Below are 20803 nucleotides of genomic sequence, written 5' to 3'. Positions count from 1 at the left end.
ATTTGCTAATTTAATATTACTTTAAAAGATATTATATATGTTATTCAATCTAGTTCAGCACCCTAATATAGGTATTAATTTCTGACAGAAGCAGATGAAAACAGATTGAAAAGTGGCCATTCCATACCTGAAGAAAAGAAAATATCCTTCCTCCTCAACAGCAGCACAAGAAGTGAGGAGGAAGTCAGGTATGGAAGGAAGCTACCTGTAGAGGACCAGGGTGGCTGATTAGAAGACAGATTGCATTAAGCATCAAAGGAAGTGATTAATGCAATATATAAATAGATTGAGGGAAACCCTACAGGTGTGAAAAAAATGTCTAAAGATAGACAGAAGGTTGAAGGTGGAGATCTGGTGAGAGATTCCCAGAGACTGAAAATAAGAGTGTTGAGTACTTTAAAGAGTTATTTACTGACATTCAAATGTAGACAAGAAATTCAAATGTAGACTTCGTCCCAACCTACATGTGCGCCTGTGCTTCCAATAGTGGCACCTTCTCCATCTAAGTGGTGCCAGCGCCTTTTGCCTCATATAACAATTTCCCACTCTCTCTACAGAAGTAGTACCGCACAGGAATGCCAGACACAGCCACTGACCTGTCAGGCATTCACCTGTCTCATCCTTCATTGCCAAGCAGCACCTCAACCTCTAGACATCAGTCCAAGCGTCTCCCGACCATGGTGCAGGTACATCACATGGGCCGAGGACAGCTTGAGTCTAGAGAACCACACTACTTCCTTCAAACCTAAGCATTTGAAGAAGCAACCAGTGCAGAGGAAAGCCTACACTGAGAAAGTTCCTTCCCTTGACAAAGATTTGTCATTTATGACAGGGCTCAACTTGGTCATGTATGACAGGCTCCACCAGGTTGGGCAGTTTCAAGATCACTGACTCTGAATGTCGATCTGTTCACCTCAAGACACAACAAGCGGCATTTAACTGGTCCAAGTTCTTGACAGACAGTGCCAGAAGAACCAGAAACATGTTCGTGGTTGTTGAGATGTTTTTGATCACCTTGTGCAGGAGCACAGATGGTAGGAACGTGCAGGCGCTGAGGCCCGATATGTTATATTGCAAAGGAGAGATATCCAGGAACACAATCTCCTTTTGGCTGAGATTCACAATCCTACTCCCTAGTGTATACCACAGCAAATTTTTTTTTAAATTCTATGCTAAATTTGTGTAAATCCTGCAACCACCTTTTGATAATTCTGCACACAAATCTGCAAACTTTTAAGCTCAGTTTTCCTGCATTTCTTATTTTTGCACCTGTTTGACTTGTGACGAGCATGTTTCTTGTAAACTTATCCATTGCTAGAATAGCTTACTGAAGTGAATCTGGAGATCACTAGTTTAAACATACAGACATGCTCTTTTGGTATCCAACTGGTTGTGTTGATAATCCCATCACACAGCTACCACGTGACCCTAGCAATGATGACGTCACTTTATCCCCACATTACTACTCAGAGAAAACAGTCATCTGTTTTGAGCTCTCAGCTTTTTTCATTACAATCATTTGCATGTTCTTATTTTGACAGTAGTGGGTGACCTCGCCTAGGTGAACACTACCAAGCTGACTCTTTCATATCCCGATGAACGTCAGTATCTCACATGATTACGTTGTCAATCGAGTGGAGACATACAATTCCTCAATGTCTAAAAATAACATTAAAAATCATTTGGGAAAACTGATGACATCGATTCAGGCTGTGAATAATGCAGGCTTTGAAGCCAGACAGATCATGTATATGTCGGGTCACCGAAATGAAGCGTCCATTCCAAGCTATAACAGAGAATGCTTGACTTACCAAAAGAAATCACTGAGCTCCACACTGTCGTGTATTGCTTTGGGAAATCCAAACGTGCTGCCTCAAGTGGTAATCCCCATCATCAGCAGCCGTAGTATGAGACAAACACACACCCAAAGTTCACAGAACATAAATAGCCATCCATTTTTAGCATCATTTCATCCCATCTCTAACTTTACTGGGTTCAACCTTTATTTCAAGTGAATGACATTTCCGTAGCCGCCATTTTCTGCTATTTGTAAAAGCAAGGGATGTCACTTGCTTTGGTTTCTTGCCTACTTCTGTCCCTGAATACGTTTGAATAATTTCTCACATACTTTCTGTAGAAGTTTTTGAGGCCTAAGAAAGAGAGGAGCTGCTTTTGTGATTTGGGCACTAGGAAGTTTTTAATTGCTTCAGTCTTTTTGTCATTAACTTGAACACCTCCAAATGATAAACTTTGTCTGTTGCAAGTTGCATTTGGATGGCTTTATATTGTTAGTGGATGGTGTTAATTTTGCCTGTTTCAGATAATAAAATACTTGCTCCAAATGTTGGAGATGGTCTTCAAAGTTTTTGCTGTAAATTATCAAATCAACAAATCAGTGCAACCTTTAAAAGCAACTTTCTTAGCACTTTGCTCATGAGCTGCTGAAAACAAAGAGGAGAATTTGTCAAACCTTGGGGCAAAGGTTTAAACTGATAAAGGTCTTGATTCGTGCCATGTAGTGGCACTTGGAAAAAGCCGTTAGAAAGGTCTAAAGTTGAGAAGATCTTAGCTTGGGCATTGGCGATGTGATCAACAACATCATCAAAAACAGGAAGAGGCCATGACATTGGTAGAGTGTCAGAATTAAACTTTCTGTAGTCACAAACAAATCTATATGAGCCATCACATTTCTTGACTAGGGAGTGAGTGAGTGAATATTGCTTAACGCCGCATCAGCCATTTTGCAGTTATTCGCGGCGATCATTTCTTGACTAGGATCATGGGAGTTGAATAAATAGAAGTGGACTCCCCAGACTTCAGAAAATCATCTATAAGTTCTTCAGTGACTTTTTGGAGATGAGGAGACTGGTGATATGGTCTACACTTAATGGGTGGATGGTTGCCAGTGTCAGTGATGCGTTGGTGTGTGTCAGTCTTTCCTAAATCTGCAAGACTCGTTGAGAACATGTCTCTATTTTCTAAAAAAAATCTAAATCTGTCGTTGGTCTGGAGTCAGTTGTGTATTTGTCAAATCAAATCCTAATTCTTGTGCAAGTTTGACAAAGTCCTTGGTGCCATTGTCTATCTTCTCATTGTCAGTGTTAATGGTATTCATCAATGGTTGGTCAGAGTCTATCTAAAAATAGAGTCTTTGTCAGTGTACCTAAATTTGCCTACAACCGTACCCTTGTCTGGAATCTTTTCTTCTTGTGAAGGATTTATATGCCTAAATGAAGCAGTTTTGGTGTTTGCTTCAGAAAGAGTTCTACCACCTGCTACTTCAGAATGAGCAGTGAGGGAAGCAATGGGTTCAATGAGGATTAGGGAATCCTCTTTGGCCTCTGATAGTTTTACATTGAAATGAATTTCACTCTGAGGGTGGATGTAAATCTGATCTATTGTTTTTGCTAATCCACAAATCATCTTGCGCTGAACTGGCTATGAAATTGATATATTGCCTATCTGAGGTGCTGTTGCCAAGTATCAAGGAATGACAGCTATAATCTATGACTGCATCATTGTCATTAGGGAAGTTCTCACCTAGTATCACTGTCTTTGGTAGTGTAGGCAGAACATAAAATCTTTGAGAAAATTCCTGATTCCAATGACAAAATCGAACACATGCAATTCGTTGCCAACACCATTAACCTGTGGAAAGGATGAGTTTCCAAGTGCAAGGTTTTCAAAAGCTATGTTCAGAAAAGCAGACGAAATGCAACAAATGGATGCCCCTGTATCAACTGAAGAATTTGTTGTTTTTGTGCCAAATTTTGCCTGAATTACACTTTTGGCAAGGGGCGTAACTAAAGACACAGTTGTTAAGTTACTTTCCATACAAAACTACATATTTGCCATGACACCTTATAGTATGTACCATACTAAAATAAAGAAATACAAGAAATCAACAATGTAATGAAGTACTTACAATATCTGAATACTTGGTAGGTGTCTTTGGAGGAGTTGGTTGTCTTTAACCCAGTGTTGAGGTAAGAGGTGGAAGTAGATTGCTTGTTATTCCATTAGATGATCACGGTTGTACATGTCCTCCAGTGTGTTCTTGTAGCTGGTCAAATTAGTTTCTTGGCTCCGTGGTTCCGAAATCGATGATTCTCCGCAAAATTATTATGGTTCTGTTCTGAGGAACAAAACCTTCCGAATGGCATGCTGGTTTTCTTGGGGGAATTAGTCAGCAAAGCGCTGGAGTCACAGGAGACAAATTAAAATTTTATTTACAAGAACAATTAACAATGAACAATTAACAATCTCTTAGAATATAGCTGAGGGTGCCACAGAGAGTCGGTACAACCCTCTGGGCTGTGAATGAGAGGTCTGCTTGGTATGAGCGTCAAACCCCTTCTGCTTAACATTTTGCTTCTGTATGTATTTAACAAAAATTAGAACAATAAAAAGGAATATGATTGGTTGATACACAAAGGGGTGTGCCCTATGCTAAATGAATGGCTAGACAGAGGGGAATACTTAATCCTGTTGGACTGGCACTGGCAGTGTTGACATATTTACTGGGTGCTTGGAAAGAGATTATGGTATCACTATAGATATCACATAATGATTCTTTATTGAAGTAATTGCTGAATGTTATTCTTATGTAGGTAATGACAGATTTACATAAATAAAAAGATCAAGGCAATCTATAAAACTATGTAGACATAACTTTTGTCGTATTTATTTGTATGTCTGGGAGATGGGATTTTGTTACGGTACCTTAGGCTAGTATTTATCTAAAAGCTTTAAATCTATTAAACTATGTAGACATAACTTTTGTCTTATTGAATAGTATGTCTGGGATATAAGTTCCCGTTACCTTAGGCTACCATCTATCGAAAAAGCTATAACTGAAACTACTAATATTTTGTATCTGCATTTTTCCTGAGTCCTAATATGTATTACTTGCTGTTCTAAAATCATATGAAATTTTGTATAAATGTTACACCAAGATAACTTATGAACTTATGATCCACTGCTGTGGATCTAATTATTAAATGAAAACTTAGTATAAATGTTATATCCTGATAGTATAGTCAAGAAATAATTAACCCAGTAAGAAGAGAATTAACTAAAGGTATTAGTCACTCTCTATAGAATGAGTTATAGTTACAACAAAATTACATTCTCCTTCAGATTAAATCCTCCTTGGGGCACTTATTTCATTTTCCTGGGTCAAGAAAATCTACATGGCATAGTTGTAACCATTTTCCTTAATAAAATATGTTACCACACAAAAAACTTTGTTTTTGTATGATATACGTCCACCCTAATGGTGCCTCACCCTCCACGGCGCGTCACTCCAAGGGAAGCAACTCTCACCCAAATCACTTTCCTTATGTCATCTGACTAAGACAGATGCGCCTGTTTTTTTCAAGACTAACAAAAGTACAAGATTATCGTTCAAACAAGAACCATGGCTGACCAAACTATATGTATGGTACATTTCTTTCATGCAAAGGCGTAATACCTCGCATTGTAAAGTTATACAGTTGTAATTATGTGACACGTGTACGATACCTTTAATTCAAAGGCCGTCGTGGTGTCCATTTTGTAGTGCCACGTATTATACATGTAACACCAGGGCCATTAAAAACAGCTTGGGTTTTTTAATGTTATATCATCAGGCTTTGGCCTACAATCTTTTCCTTTACATAACACGCCCACTTTGCCTACCTTCGCGCATAACACGCCCACTTTGATGTTATAATTATACTACGACATTGGCTATTAGTATCCCGTTAACAATAGCATTCTAAATTATGCCTTTGCTTCTAGTTTCACAATTTATGCACGTATCTTTCCGATCTTTCAATCGCACTGATACACTTTATTACCCTTCTCGCCCAACTCAGAAATTATGGTCTTTTTTTTACAGACCTTCATACTGTGTACGGGGTGTTCGGCATCCATTCTCCCCCCTAGACAGGCATGATACTTGCCTCAAGTGTATGGCGGAAGACGGGCATGACAATGGGTCATACCCGAACTGTATTGCTTTCACCCCCCGGGCTCAGAAAAAGAGACAAGTGGATCTCTTGCACTTTAAGGGTCTCTTGAAGGTGGGGGTGGATACAAGATCGGCAAAGACCGCCCCTCCCCCTCTAAAAAATCCAAAAAGGGTAAAAAAGTAGCAGAGACTGTCTCCTCCGCTCCCTCCCCGGAGGCTGGGGGAGAAGGCTCTAGGGTCCCCTTAACAAACACTGCACCCTCTACTGCACCGTCTTTGGCGGACATCTCTGCCTTGTTGAGGTCGATGATGGAGAAGGTAAAGTCTCAGCTCCGAGAGGCCTCGTGATATGCCCGGTGTCGGCTGAGGCAAGCCACTTGGTCTCCAGGACGATCTCAGACCGGGCTTCGGCGCCGGTACGAGGTCGCTCCCCAGCGTAGGGGTGGCAGGCGCTGGCCCGTTCACTACCGACGCACAGTTCTCCCTAGCGGAGCCAGACGCCTCTTCTGAGGCTGAAGCTTCCTCTAGCGGATTCCTAGCCCAGAGCCAGGTCGGTTCCCTTGAACCCCCGGCACCTCGAGATCGGGACTCAGCTTCGGACCGGGTGCAGCCCGGGGATGCCAGGGCCCACGCTTTCGGGCGTCCCCTTCCGACTTCATCTACCTCATCTCTCGGGGAAGAGTCGATTAATTTTCGGCTCGGAATTGAGAGAGGAGGAGTGGATGGAGGAAGGGGGAGACGACTCGGAGATCTTGGGAACATTTTCCTTTGCTTCCTCGTTGAGGCATGTACGGGACAAGATTGTCCAGGTACTGCCTCGTGTGGCTGCGCCCATGCCCCAGTCGGAACCGACTGAGTTCCGCCTTCCGGGGGACGCTTTTGCTCCTAGTAAGGCGCCCCAGGTGAGGCTCCGTGTTCTATCCTCACTGGTGCATGAAGTCATCAACCCTCTGTTGTCGGGTGCCCGCAGGAAGTTCGACCTGCCTGAACTTATTAAGCGGTACCCGTTAGCAAAGGATGGTGACTTTGAGGTACCGGTGGTGGATGAATGCGTCTGGACCTCCGTTACCCTGGGGGGATCTTCGACCCCTAACTTGACTAAGGTCAAGCAGGGCCGGTGGTTGCCCCCCTTTCCCGCGTGCGGAGTGGAGTTGAAGGCTGCTTACATATGCTTCGAGGAGCAATATTGTAATGCATGCCAACAGCTCTGTGTGTCCGTACACTCCGCATATCTGTTAGCGGTACAGAGGGAGTTAGCGGGTGAGGGGCCGTCCGACTCTTCGTCCGACTCATCTTGCGAGGGTCGCTATTCGTAGCTGTGCCTCGCAGATGATGTGCGCAGTCATGGGCATGCGCAGACTGTGGATGTCGGTATCCAAATACTCGGCTTCCACACGCCAGGATCTACTTGCTTTGCCATATAAGATGGGTGCCACCCTCTTCCCTGGGGCTCAGCAGGTGGTCCGAGAGGCCGCACAATTGTGTGCCTCATCAAGGATTCTAAGGCTTTGTTGGAGGTACCATGCGTTTAACCGCGTAAGCGGACCTCTCCACTTGACTCCTCCTACGCTGACGCGCCGGGTCAGAAGTCCGCACCTGCTTGGAAGCAGCTGCTTCCTTCAGGTAAGGGCGCCGGGAGGAGTATGAGAGGCAAGGGCCGGGGCAAGGCAGCTGGTCGAGGCCAGCAGCCTTTTCGCGGGGCCGGGAACCCAATGGGTTGCTAATGGCGGACCCCCGGTCCCAAGTTATCCAACTGCCGACAGCCGGGTTCCACTGCGTCAACCCGGATGTCCCCGTAGGCGGCTGACTGGCTCTATTCCTGAAGGAATGGGAGACAGTCACATCCAATCCCTGGACCCTGTCCATTCTAAGGGATGGCCATGTGCCTTGGTTGAAACATCATCCGCCCCCCTTTTCCAGGATAAAGCACACTCCGGTGCCTGCTACCCGAGATAAGGTGGAATTCCTCCATGCCGAGGTCGACGCACTTCTTATGAAGGCTGTGATCGAACCGGTTCCCGTGGGACAGGAAAGCGAGGGCTTCTACTCGACATATTTCCTAGTCACCAAAAAAGACGGAGGGTTCAGGCCTATTCTCAATCTGAGAAGGCTGAACAAACTTATAGAGGTACTATCCTTCAGGATGGAGACACTGCGCTCGGAGATCTCAGCTGTCGATACAGGAGAATGGCTAACGTCAATAGACCTAAAAGACGCCTATTTCCACGTACCCATACACCCGGAGTTCAAGAAATACCTGAGGGCTTTCTTTCGACAGGAGGTGTTATCAGTTCAGGGGTTCAGGGTTCTACCATTCGGGATCTCCACGGCCCCGAGGGTGTTCACCAAGCTGATGTTGATTCCCGCCCAAGTGGCCAGGTCAAAAGGTCGGTTCTGCCATGAGTACCTCGACAACTGGTTACTAAGAGCTCTATCGCAATCTCTGAGTCAGATAGCTACACAAGACATTCTGATCACTCTAGGGGCGGTCGGGTAGCCTAGTGGTTAAAGCGTTCGCTTGTCACGCCGAAAACCCGGGTTCGATTCCCGACATGGGTACAATGTGTGAAGCCCATTCCTGGGTCCCCCGCCGTGATATTGCTGGAATATTGCTAAAAGCGGCGTAAAACCATACTCACTCACTCACTCACTCTGATCACTCTAGGGTGGATAGTCAATCTCAAGAAGTCAGATCTGAGCCCTGAGCAGAATCTAATCTTCCTAGGGACGAATTTCAACACGGTGAGCGGACTTGTATCTCTGTCACAAGATCGCATAACCAAGGTCAGAAGTGTTACTTCCCAGTTCCTTCTGTCCGCAAGTCACACTGCTCGTACATGGCTCCAGTTAATGGGCAACATGGCAGCGACAGTGGATGTGGTTTGGCGGGCGCGCTCGAGAATGAGACCCATTCAACAAGCGCTCCGTCGACTTTGGGTGAACTCGGAAGATCTCGAGACTGTTCTCGAGACTCCGCAGTGGCTCAATGCACACCTTCAGTGGTGGACCGAGGTCGGGAATCTGTCCCGGGCGCTCCCCCTCGACACTCCCGTTCCGTCTCTCACAGACGCGTCACTCTCCAGTCTGAACAATCACACTGCCTCGGGACTATGGTCCCAGCAGGAGATCAAACTGCATATCAATGTGCTTCCTGGATCTGCTTTGTGGCCAAGTGGTGCGTCTAGAGATGGACAACTAAACGGCGATGACTTATATCCGGAAACAGGAGGGAACGGTGTCTCCGTCGCTTCTCCAAGAGACGTGGCAGTTCCACCTATGATGCGATCAGGGTGCTAACTGTTTATCTCTCGGGGGTGGACAACGTCCGTGTGGACGCTCTGTCTCGCCGGATCCTCGCTCCTCACAAGTGGAGGCTCGACCCGGGGATATTCGGGATTATCTCCCAGTTATACAGGTCGTTCCAAGTGGATCTGTTTGCGTCTCAGGAGCAGAACGTTGGTGTTTGGTGATTCACCAGAGTCCCCGACCTGAGGTCGGTGGCACCGGACACCTTCCAGCTAGATTGGACGGACAGAATTCTGTTGGTATTCCCCCCAGTACCTCTGATTTCAAAAGTCCTGTCTCAGCTAGCCACTCAGCCTGCGCGACTACTTGTGCTCCTGGCACCTCTTTGGTCAGCGCAGAGTTGGTTTCCAGTAATACTCAAGTTTCTGGTCAGCCTCCTGTTCTATTACCTTTACGACCGGACCTCCTATCCCAGAACGGGGCCCTCCACCAGAATCCCAGGATTCAGTGGGTGGCTTGGCCACTGTCAGGAATCGCCTCCAGAAGAGCGGTATTCCTGCACGAGTTGCAGACACAATACTGGCTTCGCGGAGGGATTCGACAAACGTTCAGTACAAGGATAAATTGGCCTGCTATGCACGCTGGTGTGTCGATAGAGGGATTGCAGATCTCGTAGCAGATCTCGTAGCCGTGCTTGAGTTCCTCCAGTCGCGACTAGATGACGGCCTGGCCGCATCGACAGTCCAAGGTACTCTACAGCTATCTCAGCTTTTCACGTCCCTGTCGACGGGCACTTCTGGGTGCGCACCCATTAGTGCAGCACTCTTAAGCAGGTGTGGACAGGATCCGACCGCCTGTCCGGTGGATCAGACCCCCTTTGGGACTTGTCAATCGTTCTTGATTGGCTGTCCGGTCCTTCGTTTCAGGATCTGTCGTCTCTCTCTCTCTACAGCTGTTGAGCTGGAAGACGGCGTTGCTTGTGGCGGTAACGTCCTGCAGACGGGTAGGCGACATTCATGGCAATGTCAGCCAATCCCAAACTAACTGTCTTTCACCTTGACAGGGTCAGTATTCGCCTGCCGGACTCTTACCGTCCTAAGGTCGCACATGCCTTCCATGTGACGGCTCCTATATTGAGCTACCTGCTCTTTCACAGCCTTCCTCGTCGGGGACCACTACAGGACATGCTCATGTCTTGGATGTCCGCAGGACCCTCAAGGCCTATATCAGCCTAAGGGTATCCTTAAGGATAATCAACTATTTTGCTGTTATGGCAGTAGGAAGGCTGGCTCACCTGCGAGCAAACAAACTATCTCCAGGTGGATAGTGTCTACTATCTGTACTTCGTACACCCTTCAAGGCAGGGACCCCCCTACCAAGTTGAAGGCTCATTCGGTTAGAGCCGCGGCTCTGCCCATTGAGGAGATCTGCTCCGCGGCTATTTGGAGCCAGCCGAGGACGTTCATCAAACATTACCAACTCGACAAACACTCAGTCAGTCAGTTCTCCGAACTGGGCAAAGTTCTGCATCTCTAGCCGATTGAGCCTTCAAGATTTTAGACCGCCCTCCGGTTATACTGCTCAGTAACGGTCTGGATTATATCCTCGGCGGTCGCTAAAAATACCAGTCCTTACTACTCGATAATAAACGTATTTGCACACGCACTCCTTCGATTCATGGGGACCCTCTGGCCTAGCTCTGCGCGGGTTTATAGTCTCTCGTGATCTGCGCCCCTATATCACTTGTTCAAAAAAGTGGGTTGTCTCGAGTTCTCTATATGATAAGCCACAAAGAATGGCTCTCTTCATTGTATATGGTCGACCACGCCCTGTCTCTAGCCCCCGCCTTTCGACGGTGGTGCCTCACGATAAGGTTGGTTCCATTTATTGAACTCTTGTTTATTCATTGAAATAATCAAAATACGATGTATTTATGCACGCTTGTTGCTGACGGATGCCACTTCCTAGATTATCTTTGGGAGTCTATCTTGATGCAATAAGAGCCCCAAGGAGGATTTAATCTGAAAGAGAATTTTACAAACCTGTAGAGGTTATGAATTCTCTGATGAAATCCTCCTTGGGGCACGGCCACCCACCTCCCCACATTCCGTCAGCATTAGACATATGGAAAGTGATTTGGGTGAGAGTTGTTTCCCTTGGCTTGACATGCCGTTGAGGGTGAGACACCATAAGGGTGGTCGTATATCATACAAAAACGAAGTTTTTTGTGTGGTAACATTTTTTATCAAGGAAAATGGTTACAACTATGTCATGTAGATTTTCTTGAGCCAGGAAAATGCAATAAGTGCCCCAAAGAGGATTTCAACAGAGAATTCATAACCTCTACAGGTTTGTAAAAATTTACGAATACTAATATCATGTACATGTATTCATGAAATATTAATTCATGATAAAATGACAGTTCTCTTTATTCTGTAAATGACCTCTCTTTATGAGAATATTTCTGTGTTCTAATAGCAACAAGACAAACAATTGAACAAGATATTATAAAAAGTACTTATGGTGAGAATTTAGGAATTATTTAACCAAGGATCACCAGAAATACAAAAAAAACTGGTACTTGTTTGAAACTATGAGAACTGGGCAACCTTTGTTACTGTTTGATTGACATTGTAGAAGTTGGTGAGTAAATAAGAAAATGTACGGCTTTATAGATAACAAATTCTAGTTTACCATGTTAACTGCATGTATGGATGTTTTGATGTAGATTCTTACACTGTTGCCTGCTACCTAATCCGTGAATTCTTCCTCAGTCTTCCCCTTTGGTGTTGAAATCCTCAAGAAAAGAGGCCAGGTGATAATTGGGACATGATGACAAAGTAATGACACAATTCCGAATGATATAAGTAAAGGTAATACCATCACATGCTTTACCCTACATGTACACAATCGGAAACATCGGCCAAACAATAGGTTACACGGAGAAATAGTGTGTGATTAACATAATGCTGAAACTTGATACAACTAAACCTTTAATGTACCCCAGTATACTAACAGTAAGTTAACTGCTGAGTAACACTGACAACACTACCTAACAGTAGCTAAACAATATACCCTTTCATGGAATGTGCCAATATTAGTCTAAGTTATAACAGTAAAGAATTACTAAATTACACAAATCTATTTTAACAAAGTAGACTCGTTTAGAACTAACTGAACTCAACTAACAAACTGAACTAAACTAAGGGCCCACAATGTACAACAACAGCAGCAGATCACACTATTGCAGTGATAAGCATATCCCGTCTCAAACTGACCTTAGCAACATGGGTGATGAAATATGTGTCTATTAAACAATATTTGTTCCCATGTGTAATCCTTCTATCTCCAATGAAGTTGAAACTGAGATAAACTAAAAAATGCTTTCACAAAGTGGCACTTGGTATAACAGCAACAGCTACATTTAGTAAACTTAAATTGAAAACTCTCAACATCACTGGGCATATTCAAAGAGATTGCCTAGAGAGATAATAGATCACAAAGAGAAGCTAATGTGCTTTCTTGATGACCTCAGCAACTCAGCAACTCTCTTGCTATGCTGACGTCACAGTGCATTGTTTCGTGTATCTGGCTACAAAATCTCATAAATTATGGGATAGCGTATAGTCACTCTTATGACCTGTTTTAAAAGTTTGTGGTACTCCATTCTAAAGGTAGGACACACTGTAAATGCAGGAGTAGATTGCTTTACATTTAAGATATGTTTGCTCAATTTAAAATGCATACATTCTACTAGACTAATATTCACAAACAGCTGAAACTTAGTGGAAAACAGGTTGGATAAGTTTTGAAATAATTTTGATTGACAGTCAACCAGCATGTTTAACTGGTGAAAACTCTTACATACTGCAAACACAGCCCTGGAGGATTGATCAGCTGGTCTCTCAACACCACTACAAAGTCTCCCAGTCCCACTGAACAACACACCAAGATAATCAATTTTCTTTACAATAGCAATTGGAAAACCATTTAAAGAGAAATTAAACTTTTTCAGTATGTAGTTGTGTGTAGTAGTTGAGTGTATGGAAAAAGTATGACTGAATGAAGAGAAGACCATAACTTCTTTGTGTGTAGACATTTGGGACAGCTAAAATCCTAAAGGTGTATAGATGGGAACACATCACACATGCTTGTATAAATTGTAAGAAAGTTGATTCTTTGTGATACTTGCAGGGTATCAGTGCCTTCCTCCTGCCCAAACCAGTGGAAGGGTTGTCTCTGGGCAAGAAAGAGGACAAGCTGGGCATACGGGCATCATCGACATGCAACCTCATCTTTGATGACTGTCACATCCCTAAAGAAAACCTCCTTGGTGAACCAGGCTTTGGATTTAAGATTGCCATGGTAAGTGCTGGGGGCATCTATATATAACGCTTTGTATTTATCAGCTGTGACAGATCTTGGTTTTTGTAGCTTATTTGCATTTTTTATATCAATATGACAGTTGATGTTTATTGTTATTCCATGGATGATAGACATGTAGTACAGAGTTTCAGTCTGCTGAAACATTTTGGCATGTGGACATGGTTATTCCAGAGCACTCATGGATGCATCAGGAAGTTACTCATTTGCAACTGAGGTAGTTTGTTGCTTGAGGAGAGTATTACCTGCTCTGTGGCTAATTAGTAGTAAGAAATATATATCATGTTGTACATGCAATTGTTTGTGAAACCCAAGGACTGAAGGATAAAGATCAAAGATGTGATGGACAAATAACAATTAGTGTACACTTTATAATAAATTTAACAAACACATGATAACTGACAAACTATTTATTAGAATAACATTATACCATAGCATATGTATACAAGACTAGCTTCTTTGGCGTTAAGGGATTCTCATGTTAATGCTAACTACCACAATAACTATAACAATGAAACCTGCAGTTGAGCATCAACCTTATCAAGCACAAATTACATGCCCAAGCATTGGGAGCAACTACCCGCATATAGTGCCGCATGTACAGTGAGTGAGCATCACCAGAATGAGAAGCTGCTTGACTGAGCATCAGTCATTACTGACCCCAGCATGGGGTGCATTCGATGGTTATGAAACTACAATGAGCACGAATAATGACTTGCAGTGTACCTGCTAACATATATGACTACTCTGCACGCTGCACATGGCATTTTGAGCGTGAGCTATGGTATTCTGGGAGGTACGAATGTACCACACATAACAGTCTGAGGACCACCGTCCCATGGTTTTGATAAGGTGGTCAGGTACATGAGCTGCTGCTGCTGAGGTGGCAGCCCCAATCCGGAACGAGTGGCTGTTGAGCTGTTGTTGATCCAGTCCGGCTGTGGTAAGTGTGGACTCAAGGCGGTTAACAAATACAAGTTGAGTAAAAGCTGTACCATCTAGCATGACAAGTAATGGGTCCTGAGGATGAGCACCGCTCGCTAACCGTTGAGATACATGACTGCGCATAGCACACACATGGCAACACATGTTTTACTGCATGCACACTGAGGGTCACACCCCTGCGGAAATTGTCTGTTTTTGAGGTTTTTAGTGTTAGTTCAAACTTGGAATAGTCAACCGCAATTTTAACAGAAGCGACAGACAGATTCACTCTAGGATCAAACTGATTGTATGTCAACTCCACACAACTTAAAAAGGCAAAGAAAGCTGTGCAAAAGGCTGCCTTAAGCATGATGTCCATGAATGGTGAAAACATGCCATGGTTCAAGGTCAGTACTAATTGTTGTAGCACCATAATTGTAACCAGAAGGCATATTTGTTTTTGGCACCGGATGTCTACTTTACAGACCGCATGATGGTCTCTAAACGCAACAAGGTACCACGACACCAAGGATTGTCTACCCCATGACGTAGATAAGCAAACCTGACCCCGCTCAGATATTCCCTGATTGTAGAGTATGTCAGTCCAAGTTTGTAATGGCAGTGAGACACAAAATTTAACAATATTTGTTCTGTGAGCTGAGGTAGAACATGAGGAAACCACACCACACCAGACATACTCATAAATAACTCTTAACCCAGAGTCGTAAACAGTTCTTGTATGCTTGGAGATTGCTTGTGACCAGACGTGATCTAAGTCGAGATCGGGGGCATCGTTAGGTCTTTGAGTTGCAGGCAGGGAGTGGGGTGGGGTTGAGCCCTGGGAGCTAACTGACGGAACTTCTGCATCTGGAAACGGGACAAAGCATCTGCTATAAGATTGTCACGACCTGGCATATGGACGGCGCTGAACACATAGTTGTACATTGCTGCAGTAAGCACTAATTTCCAAATGTAGAGCATTATAACCGGAATCTTTGATCTACCCTTATTGAGAATTGATACCGTTGCAGCATTATCACACACAAAACAGATGCTCCTTGAAACCCACAGGTGACCCCACAATGATGATGCCATTACAATGGGGTAGAGTTCCAATAAAGCTATTGACATGTCTTCTGCTACATCGAACAGCTGTTGTGGCCACTGGTCTGCGCACCATTTCTCTTGAAAGTAGGCACCAAAACCGACAGAGGCAGCAGCATCCGTGAACAGTTGAAATTGAGGGGCAGTTATCCTGTCTTTCAAGAAAAAGGATTTACAATTCCATTGGCTGAGAAAAGTTCTCCACATGTTTAGGTCAACACAAAATTCCTTGGTCAGAGAGATATGATGATGTAGTTTGGGCACGGAATGGGCTAGTTTGAGTAGGTAACTGACAAAGGAGCGGCCTGGGCGAATTATTTGCATTGCAAAGTTAAGGTGTCCAAGAACACTGAGGAGCTTTCGTTCAATGATTTTCTATTTTGCATCAATTGATTCCATTATCTGCAGAATTCTGACAACTTAAGCTTCTGGGAGATGGGCTTCCATGTTCTCTGAGTCTAACACAATGCCCAAATACTCTAAGCACTGAGTGGGGCCGATTGTCTTATGTAAGGACAATGGAATATTTAAGTCTGCGAATAAGTTCACCATTTTCTGCATTGTGCCCGCTCCGAAGTTAAAAGATTCATCAATTGTGAGAAAGTCGTCCAAAAAATGGGTTTCATTGTCCACATGCTCAGCAATCCAGCAAATTGATTCGGACAGTTGATCAAACAGTTTTGGGCTGGATCAAGATCCAAAGACTAACCTGGTGTAATAATAGAAGTGTTCGTCCCATTGAATTCCATGAAGATGCCACATGGTGTATGGGAATGAGTTTAAAAGCATCTGCAATAATGAACTTGCACATGTGTGCCCTGGGTCCAGTAGTCTTGATGATCTCAATAGCATCATCTACCTTCACATAGGTCAGTGAATGGTCTTCCTTGCTGATTAATGAGTTAAGACTAGGGTGTTGGTCATCATTGTGAGGTGATGATAGGTCCAAGATCAACTGCTTCTTTCCTGAATATTTTCCTTCCACCATGCCAACTGGGTTGACTCTGTGGGAAGGAAAAAGCGTGTGCTGAAAAGGACCTATCAGAAAACTCTTGTCTAAAGTACTCACGGAAATGAAAAAAACCTGTTTTTTTGACCTTAGATCTTAAATAAATGCTGTTAATATACAAAATATGTAAATATTCAAACAACTTAATTAGTACTAATTGGGCCGTGGCACAAATACAGCGTATCAAATGTTTTTATGCCTTTTTACACATAAAAGTGTGTAAAAATGTGAATAAAACAGACTATTGTGAAACAGGGCATAACCAGGTGTAAGTAGATCAAGGTGACCTATGACACCTTGACGACAGGTGAGAACAGGTGCATAATGCCTATAGTCTGTTTCTGCTATGTCATTTTGGACTTAGTTATATTTTTGAATGGTGAAAGTGCCGACAAATTACCTCCTGTAAAGTACATTTTGTATTGTTCACTGAGATCAAACTAGCAAATCCAGATTAGTACTTTTCCAGTTGTTTTGTTATTTCGTATTTACAGCTGCGTAACACTTTGTGTCGATTTTTAAATTGAGAAAAACAGTTTTTGTTCATTTCCGTGAGTACTATAGTTCTTGCTGCAAAAGTGTAACGACCACCTCTGGATCATTACGAGCTGACGGTAAATTACGACAAATCTTGGATTGTGTAGGTGGATTTACAATACCGGTTAGAAAACCATAGTCAGTCCATGAATGAGCATGTTGACAGCTTGAACGTTGTCACAGGTCCTCAGTTTCTTGGCTGATACCCCGATGTTGATTGGGGATGGGGTGCATTGCAGTCATTGGTTACGCTTGGCTATCTGACGATGGTCCTGAGTTCCATTGTGATCTGATGGTCCTTGCTAGTAACACTTGAACTGGGTATGTGACTTGTAACACTTAAGACAAATTTGCAGCTGGCATGCATACATCGATCAGCATTGTCATTGTAACATACGAGTGCTCCCTGCTGGATGACTATGGGACGTCCATATCGATCGACAGTGCGGCGTTCCGCTGGCCCTGTCATCTGCTCTTGCGTGTCATGTGCCCGCAGTTGTTGGTTGGTGGTGTACCTGTTGGCATGGTTGGTAACCACAAGGGAGCAAAATTCTGTCATGTGACCTATATCCTGGCACAGCTGACAAGCCTTGACATGCTGGCCTGTGAATATCACCCTGTAAAGGTCTGTGTCGACCTTACTCCAATCCACTTTCCAACCCTGTTGCTCGAGTAGGGCTTCTGCTTTAGCTGAAAACTTGCTATGATACTGGTAGAACAGTTGGTTGCCATACTGGGCATGCATCTCCAGGATGCAATGCTCATACTTGTCTTACTCCTTGTCTCGCTGTGGCCACCTGATAAACATAATCAAGCTCCTTCCCAGTGCGTGACACCTTCGTTACACTCTCGGTAACATCGCTGCCACCAGTATGGGAGCGGCCATTACAAGAATCTTGAAATTTGCCCTCTAACTCCATATGTAGTAACATTAATACTTTTGTTTATGTCTTTGGGAATGCCATCATAGTTCATTTTGAAAAGGTTTACGACTGACCATGTTTTTCAGATGAATTTACTTTGTTGTTTTAATAATCAGATTGGTAACAGATTGCAGACTAATGGAAAATCAACCAACTTCTCCCTTACATTCTTACTATATCAATTCAAGATGATACTTTTAATGAAATAGAAATTCAAATTGACAAAGAAAGAAAGTAATTTAGCAGCGGTAAGTGTATTCGGCGTTGTGACAGTCGTCACTTGTTTATAAACATTACGGTCATTCGGTTGCAAGTTCAACTCCAAACATGGTTGGGGTCACCTATAACAATGAGGAGTTTTGACGGGTGGGAGCGATAGAATAGAGAGCTCCACGAACGGACTATCGCTGTGAGGAGCTTGGCACATAATACTTTTGTATCTGGCAAATGCCACGACGAACATATTAATTGTCAATGGCATGGTCATCCTGGTGTTGACCTGAGGTTTCAGGAGCATCTGTGTATTGTCAAGCTTGCTGATGTAGACATTTCGTCTGGTATCATAAGTAATGCCAGATTTATATGCTTACCCTCCCAGATCTGTTTGCGGAGAGTAGGTGAGTATCCGGTATGCTTGTGAGTGTGGAGTTGATGTACAAGCAGCTGTCATAAAGCATAACTGGAATTTTGCTCATTGAAGCATTAAACAACAAACAAACAAACTTAAATATTCAAAGGTCATTCAAAGTTGAGATGTAAACAATAGGAAAAATTATGATCTCATTAACTAATGTAAGGACATATATCTGAGAACAGAAATGTACTGCATATAAAGTACAACAGCTTTGGTATACAAAATGTGTATGTCACCCATGAAGGCCATTTAAACCCCCTAATATTTACTACATTAACTTGATTGATATCCATTGAAAAATTTATGTAAGTACATAATGCTGATCTTTAAACAATAGCCTCCTCTTAATGTTATAAATGTTATGTTGAGTTTTTCTTTACATATTTTGAAATGATTCATTTGAATCTCATATATCTTTGTGTTTATGTGGTTTAACAACCGTCATGTAGTTGTGAATGTTTATTGAGGAATCATGTGGCTTTTTTTCAAACAACTGTCTTTTTTTTGTGCAGTTATCTCTTATTATCAGTGTTATGGTATGTGACACTGATCTGGCAAAACACAGAGGTGTGTATGTAGGGGCATCTTCCCGAGGCAAGAGAGTAAACTGACTTTAAAAATCCAGTTTTCACCCTTGCCAAACTTTGCTGGAATTCCTGGGCTCAATTCTTGCGCCACTAGTGGTTATTGCAGTTATGTCCCTTATGATCCTCTCCATTTGACCATTCCGATTCCATCACTCGTATTATTTTCAAACAAAATGGCGGTTTACAGTCAAGACGATCTGATCGATAATCAAGATCTATATTGTGATAAAACTGGTCTCACATAGTGAAGTGCATCAAATCAAGTGAGCACCTTGATTAAGAACATAAAAAGTTTTGGAAAATATCTATTGACAACGAGTTGGCGATGCACATGTTTTGCAAATCCTGCAATCGACCGAAATCTGCACGACAGTTTACGAACTGGATTTCGATTTCGTTGCGAGATTTTGATTGGACTATGCATAGACTCGTTAGTCCAGCCAAAATGTAACTACATAATACCAGCCTAGTTTGGCAAGGGTGGAAACTGGACTTTTATAGTCAGTTAACTCTCTTGCCTCAGGAAGATGATGTAGGGGTAACTTAGAGAACTAGATAAGCTACTCAATATGTGATATAATTATATCCAATTTTAATATAGCTTCCCTACCACTGTCATCATTTGGATATTAATGATCCATCCATACAAATTTACCTGTTTGAATGATATGCTAATAAGGCATCAGTTGAGCATCACTGTTGAACCACTAGTTATGGAAAAGTGGTTTGTCTCTATGTCAGTGCTTGCTGTGGTGACAGATGGCAGAATTTATATCAGTACCACAGAGTCTTATCTGAAAACAGCTATTGTTTTGTACACGTCTAAAGTCAGATACACCATATTTTGATATGATCCACAAATACCATGAAATAGTATAAATGACAAGAGAAAATTGCTCCATTTCTTTAACATACCCACTTTACAAATTCCTCCATCACTTCTGTCCACTTTACAAATTCCCCTATCTCTTCTTTCAATAGTAACATGTCCACTTTACAAATTCCTCCATCTCTTCTGTCCACTTTACAAATTCCCTCATCTCTTCTTTCAATAGTTACATATCCACTTTACAAATTCCCTCATCTCTTCTTTCAATAGTAACATGTCCACTTTACAAATTCCTCCATCTCTTCTGTCCACTTAACAATTTCACCCATCTCTTCCTTCAATAGTAACATGTCCACTTAACAAATTCCCTCATCTCTTCCTTCAATATTTACATGTCCACTTTACAAATTCCTCCATCTCTTCTGTCCACTTTACAAATTCCCTCATCTCTTCCTTCAATATTTACATGTCCACTTTACAAATTCCTCCATCTCTTCTGTCCACTTTACAAATTCCCTCATCTCTTCTTTCAATAGTGACATGTCCACTTAATATTTTGGTACAAAATATATTATATTAATCTAAAGAATGGAAAGTATCTTATTCATTTTCTTTACTGAAGCTTTACAAATGTTTCTTTGCAAATAGCGCAAAATGTCCTCGATACAATATCA

The 20803-nt window shown here is 42.8% G+C and overlaps 1 protein-coding gene across 2 annotated transcripts in view; it reads left to right on the top strand.

The window, feature by feature from the left end:
* LOC139455689 (short-chain specific acyl-CoA dehydrogenase, mitochondrial-like) overlaps positions 1 to 20803 on the top strand; it is a 95624-nt gene that overhangs the window by 23065 nt on the left and 51756 nt on the right. For both annotated transcript variants that reach the window (XM_071237239.1, XM_071237240.1), the window contains exon 7: positions 13394 to 13564. In XM_071237239.1, coding sequence (XP_071093340.1) covers positions 13394 to 13564 — 171 coding nt within the window. The remainder of the gene's footprint in view (positions 1 to 13393; positions 13565 to 20803) is intronic.

Source organism: Haliotis cracherodii, unplaced genomic scaffold (assembly GCF_022045235.1).
Source record: "Haliotis cracherodii isolate W230 unplaced genomic scaffold, xgHalCrac1.p SCAF_11, whole genome shotgun sequence".
NCBI lineage: Eukaryota > Metazoa > Mollusca > Gastropoda > Lepetellida > Haliotidae > Haliotis > Haliotis cracherodii.
This window is presented reverse-complemented; position numbering and strand designations above follow the sequence as displayed.